Source organism: Condylura cristata, unplaced genomic scaffold (genome assembly GCF_000260355.1).
Source record: "Condylura cristata isolate star-nosed mole 26May11 unplaced genomic scaffold, ConCri1.0 scaffold00042, whole genome shotgun sequence".
Taxonomy (NCBI): Eukaryota; Metazoa; Chordata; class Mammalia; order Eulipotyphla; family Talpidae; genus Condylura; species Condylura cristata.
The window spans coordinates 5,469,352-5,475,241 of NW_004567143.1; the positions used below are offsets into that span (position 1 = coordinate 5,469,352).

A 5,890-nucleotide genomic window follows, 5' to 3' on the forward strand; every position below is an offset into this window, starting at 1 on the left:
ACGTGGGCGCAGAGGTTGATGAGCCCCGGCTCCTGCCCCGGGGGCAGCCTGCGCCTGGCCGTGGCCAGCGGCGGGACCTCGGCGGGCGTCCAGTTGAGGTTCCGCTCTTGCTTCTCGGGCGACGAGTCGGAGGAGTCATCAAACATCAACTCCTCCTTGGGCTTCTCGGTGCCGGCCTGGGGCGAGCAGGGGCGGCCCCGGGGCGGAGACCCTTCCCGCGAAGAGCCGGGGCTCCACTTCCCGTCCGCGCTGCCCTCATCCGGGGAGTCGGGCTCCTCGTTCTCGTTCTCCGCCTCCTCCTCCTCCTCCTCCTCCTCCTCGTACACGACCAGACGAGGGTGGTAAGACGCCTCGTCCTTCCGGGCCTTCTCGGACACGCAGTCCAGCACCCAGTCCGGGGTCACGACCCTGATGCCCGCCCGCTGCAGCGCACAGGCGTACTTCTCCTGGGAGCAGAGCAGACACGGAAGAGCTGCGTGCGCCGGGGCTCCCCAAGTCTGCGCAGCACGAACTCAGGGGGTGACGCCGAGCCCGCAGCGCCCCGAGCTCCCTCACGCCTGTGGCCACACGGGCCGGACGCCAAGGACGCGCCTCTCGCCCGCACGGGACAGGCTCGCTGTAAAAGCTGTGATGAGGACCGCAGGTCCGTGTTTGTACAAATAAAAATGAGCTGAAGCTCTGCCGGAGGCTCTGGAGACTCAAGTATTTCCCCACTCCCTCCGTGGAACGAGCCCTAACCGTAGTGAATTCGGACGTCACCTCCGCGTCCAAGGAAAACTTACGATCGCGTGACCTGCTCTGCGGACGGACGGGCAGGAATAAGCCGGCCAGTGCGGCTTCGTCGCTCGGCGTGCTAGCACCCCAAGCCCAGAAAGCGGGGCGCCGGGGAAGGCGGGAAGTGGCCGCTTACCCCCTTCGGCTCCGGGACCACCAGGTGAGTGCACTCCTTGTTCAGGGTCAGCTGGCAGCGGCCCCCGTAGAAGGTCAGCAGAGCCCACAGGGCGCTCCTGTCTCCGGCGGACACCTGGGGGACAGCGCATCAGCCCCGCACGGCTCGGGAGCGAGGCGCCCCGCAGCCAGAGCGGGGCTGCGACCTGAGCTCGGGCGCGGCACCCCGAGCTCCCCGCCCAGCCGTCTCACGGACAGTCGCTTCGCCCTCTGACCCGGGCGCCGGCGGCGGGCACAGATGGCGCCGAGCCCACGGTCACCGAACGGCTGAGTGTGGCCCCAGGGCCACGAGCCCCTCAGGGGGCCCCTCGTCAGCACACAAGCGCCGGCCCCATCTGAGCTCACGGGGACACTGACAAAGCCACCCCGTGGCCGGGCCCCTGCGCAGCCGCTTCTCTGGGAGCCACCCGGGCCGCCAGCATTTGGAGTCTGAGGCGAGAGTGCCGGGGAGCACAGAGGCGCGAGGGCAGGGGCGGCACCCCGCCCTCCAGCTCTCGCGGGCTCCGCTCAGTCGCGCACTCCGACCCTCGCTCGGGGTTCGGCTGGCCCCACGCACTGGCCGTAAGCGTCTTCTTTCGGCTGCGGGGGTCACCACGCAGACGGCTCTGGCTACCACGGAGGCCGTGGCTCGTAACGGCCTTCCGAGGGGCCGTGTCCCGTCGAGGAGTGACCGTCCCGCGTCAGAGCAGCAGGGCCGCGCCAGGCCCTGGGGGCTTCTCGTAAATGTGTGGGCGCAGGGGGCCGGCGGGCTGCAGGCACCCTGCTGGCGCGTCCCAGCCCGCCGCGCTGCCCTCCGCAGGCCAGAGCCTGCACCGTCCGGCCACGGGCCTGCCACGCCCTCCGGCCGCGTCATCCTGGGGCCGGAAGTCGCTGTGGCAAGCGCGTCAGGGAGGGAGCCTGGCACTGATGCAGGAGCCCCCAACCGGCTAAGGTCACCCTGGAGCTGTCTGCGCCAGACGCCTCGTGGGGCTCACTGGGCAGATGGGTCAGGACGCCGCCGGCCCCCCAGCCACACGGCCGTCGCACTGTGTCCCCCTGCGGCCTGAGTCGCACCGGGCTGGTGCGAGAGCCCCTCCTTCGCCTCTGGCTGAGCGGCCCCGCCACCCCCAGCTTCATCTTGCTCCTACTCAGGCCTCGGCAGCTCCTGGGATTCAGGGCCACAGCGCGGGGCGGCCAGGAGCCCGGGCGCAGCTCACCTGGGAGAGGCAGGCGGTGACCCCAAAGAAGACTTGGCACGACTCCGGGGAGAACCCGCTCACTCTGAGGCGTCAGGTTAAGGGTCCAGCGAGGTGCGAGCCGGGCAGCCGCCAGGTCCCACTGGCCCCACACCCGGCATCTGGAAGAGGACCTGCTGCCCAGGGTGCGGGCCGCCAGCACCAGGAGAGCCAGCCCGCGGGCACCGCCGAGACCGGCGGCCTGGACAGCGGGCAGCGGGCAGCGGCCTGCACGGGAAACGCTCCGGCCGCCGCCAGCCCCACGCGCTCGTGCGCAGCAGGACACGGCGCTGCGCACGTCCCCGGGAGGGCCAGTGGGCTGCCCCAGGGGCCAGCTCAGGGCCGACACACGGGCAGCCCTGTGGCCGAGTCACCTCCGGAGGAAGTGGCCCCAGGGCCGCAGACCCTCCCATCTCCCGCCGCCCCTCAGCAGCGGGTCTCCAGGGACCTGCTGTCCTGCTCCCCGCTGTCTCTGGGGATGCTCGCACCCCTGCCTCTGGCTGCACCCCAACTTGTGTGCATAAGCAGATCTTTAAAATAAGTAAACAAAGTCTCGAGCAAGGTCGCTCCGGAGGGAAAGCGCCGTGACGCGCTGGCCGGCTGTGTCCTGCACGCGCCACGGCCGGCCGCGCTCCGCGTCTCAGACAGGCCAGAGGGCCCCTCGCCGGGCCTGGCGCTGACCACGGCAGGTCAGCCCACTCCATGCCGGCCAACAGCCCGGCAGGCGCCCGACCCTTGGCCGTCCAGCCGGCGCCGCAGTGCTGCGGACGGGCCTGGGAGTCGAGGTCGGAAGCGGTCAGTCTGGCTCCTGGCTCCAGGGAGGAGCGGCCCGCTGGGGCAGGCGCGCCCGGCAGTCACAGCGAAGGCCCCCGGCAACCTGGGAGCCGGCCGAGCCCGAGTCTCCCGCAAGGGGGACGGGCGCCCCAGGACCCTGGGGCACCCCCCCGGGCCCGCGCCAGCTGCCTGGACAACGTGACTAACTCCGACGTCCACGCCAGGGCCTGCCCAGCCTCCAGGAGCCGGGCGCGGACGGCACAACACTCATCAGAGGGCTACGCCCCGCCCCAAAGGATACGGCAGGAGAGCTCCGCACTGGACGGACAGCGTCACCCAGGAGGGCTGGAAGAGAAAGCAGATCGACAGTCCTCCAGGGCCATCGGGACCTGGCCACTCTGGCGGCGCCAGGCCCTGCCGGCTGCTGCCAGCCGTGGCCCCGGCGCTCCGGCGGGCAGCGGCCCTCCTCGGCAGGCCCCTGTGGGCCCCCGCGTCCAGCCCAGGGTCGGGAGCCCACAGGCGTGCAGCTCACCCTGTCTGGAAAGCGCTCAGAGGTCTGTGGCGCATGGCGGTCACAAAACTGAGGTCAACGGCTATCTTTGGGGGAGCAAAATCCAAAACAGTATCTCCCCGTGTCTATGTTAACTTCCTTAATGACGTCAGTCACTCTCCTGGTCACTCTGCTTCCCAAACCTCCACCTAACGATACCGCCGGCCACGCCCGATGCGCAGTGCCAGGCAGGGGCCCGCGGGCAGACGCCGACCCAGGAGCGGCCCCCAGGCGCCGGCCTCACAGGAGCCCGGGAGCACGGAGAGGTGCGCGCCCTGCGGGGCTCCCCGCCCCGGGCACGAGTGCGGGCTGCGGGCATCGCATCTGGGCTGCGTGTGGGCAGCTGCGCTGCAGGCAGCTCGCAGCCATGTGGTCACTCTGGAAGAAGTCCAGGCACTGAGGGGAAACTGCAGCTGCCGCTGGTCTCCCCAGAGAGGCCCGTCCCCGGGGGGCTCCCCAAACCAGAACGTCCAGTTCTCCCCGCGCCCCGGCCCCAGACGCCCTCAGCATCGGCGCCGCGTGGCCCGAGCTGCGGGCAGGAGGGCAGGAAGGCGCCACACCTCAGGCGCTGCTCAGGCCGGGGGGACCCCCGCAGAGCCGTGCCCCGGGGCCCCCCACCTCAGGAGGCCGGTCCGAGGGAGCCGCCGGACAAGCCCTCAGGGCTGCAGGACGGCGCAGACGCGGGCGAGAAGATACCGAGAAGGCACCGGGCAGGCGTCAGTGGCGCCCCGGGGAGGCCCGAGCCGCCAAGCATGGGGCAGGGCTGGGAGGGCCGCGCGGGCAGGCGGGGCGCAGGCTCCAGGGCGCCGGGGTGCCCTCCGGCTCCCAGCAGAGCCGCCGCCCAGCGATGACCTCAGGGCTGACCAACGCCGGGCACCCGCCATACCCAGCAGCCCGGGTATGTCACACGGGGCGGCAGCCAAGGAGACGAAGCCACCACACGGTGTGTCCACAGCAGGCCGGCAGGCAGGGCTGCACTGCCCGCCTGCGTGGCCTCCAGGCGTGGGCACACTCCGCGGCGCCGCGGGCCAGACGCTCGCTCCAGGACACCCACGCCGAGGCCTCCCGCTCACGCAGGAGCCCCCCGCCCCCCAGAGAGGCGCCCGCAGGCCTCCGCCCAGGCACAGCTGCACGCGCCCTCCGCGGGCCACGGGGACACGGCACGGCCCACGACACCCACCTTGACCACAGGCAGGTCAAAGACTTCCCGGGCCTCCCCCACCTCCGGGTTGTCCCCGTCTTCGGAGATGATGTGTGAGGCCAGCGCGTTGTACGACACCTCCTTGGCCTTCCCGGCTCTCAGGAGCTGAACCACCTTGAAGAGAACCACGCACATGTTTCACTGTGGGTCCAGAACGGCCGCAGAGCCCCGCTCTGGAGTCAGCGACGGGCCACGCGGCCGGCCGGGCCACGCGGGTACCTGAGGAGCGCCAGCACCGAGCAGCCCACGGGCGGCGGGGGGTGCTTCTCCCGCTCAGACGCCTCGCAGGGCCGGTGGCCACGCAGCGGCAGACCTGCGGGCAGAGCAGGCCAGGAGCCCGGCAGGAGCCGGCAGCCAAGGCCAGCTGGGGGCGGGGCGGCCCAGGAGCGGACGGACCCAGCTGGCAGGGACGCTGGGGCGCGGAGAGCAGCCCAGGAGGCGGCGGTAGGCGCCTCTGCCCAACGCAGCGGACCCCGCCTGCCCGCCCATGAGAGGCGCCCGAGCACACTCACTGGGCCACTGCTCGGGGCTCCCGCCCGTGGCCTCCGGGGAGCTGGACCTCAGCCGCCAACACCCGCGAAACGGGACGTGCGGCCCCTAACAAGTCCCTGCGCGCCTGGCCTCGGTCCTTCCACCACCACAGACCCTCGGGCTGTGCCCTGGGGGACGCCGACATCGTCGGGTCTCCGCGTCCGCTGTGTCTCTGGCCGGTGGGTCCGTGCCAGGGTGGGACTCGGGCTCTGGAGGTGCGCAACACCCCAGGCCACTGGCCCTCTGCCCGCTTCGGACCCCTGCTGAGACTCCTGACGACTGCTCCACCCCCAGGTCCCGGCTGCTGCAGGAGAGCGGCCGGGCCCGGGGCCCCACGCGCGGGTCAAGGGCAGGTGCCCCGCGCCGAGGGTGTGCCCATTAAGCACGCAGGTTTGGTTCAAAGTTGAGCAAACGCGGCTCACACTCGGCTAGCCCCAGGCTTTGCGGCCAGTGCCTTAGAGGGGCCAGCTGCAGGGGTGAGGGGAGGGTGGGAAGGGGGCCACGGCCGTCCAGCACCCGCCCCCAGCGCGCCGGCCCTTGCGGTCAACGCTAACCATCCTTAAAGTCCAGCAGATAAAGGCGGCGCCTGGGGTCAGCTAGCCACCCGCGCCGGCTCCCGCCCGCTCCCGTCCACACCGCCAGCTCCCAGGCCCAGCCCGCCCCGGCCCGCCC

General features: G+C 71.8%; 1 protein-coding gene across 1 annotated transcript in view; it reads right to left on the reverse strand.

Moving 5' to 3' along the window:
* Positions 1 to 4,822, reverse strand: part of PAXIP1 (PAX interacting (with transcription-activation domain) protein 1) — an 11,683-nt gene extending 6,861 nt beyond the window's left edge. Inside the window, exons 1-5 of the mRNA XM_012733871.1 lie at positions 4,667 to 4,822; positions 3,238 to 3,281; positions 2,145 to 2,208; positions 911 to 1,024; positions 3 to 446 (exon numbers count right to left, since the gene is read on the reverse strand). Of these exons, the coding sequence (XP_012589325.1) occupies positions 3 to 446; positions 911 to 1,024; positions 2,145 to 2,208; positions 3,238 to 3,281; positions 4,667 to 4,822 (822 nt within the window). The remainder of the gene's footprint in view (positions 1 to 2; positions 447 to 910; positions 1,025 to 2,144; positions 2,209 to 3,237; positions 3,282 to 4,666) is intronic.
* Between the last annotated feature and the right edge of the window lie 1,068 nt (positions 4,823 to 5,890).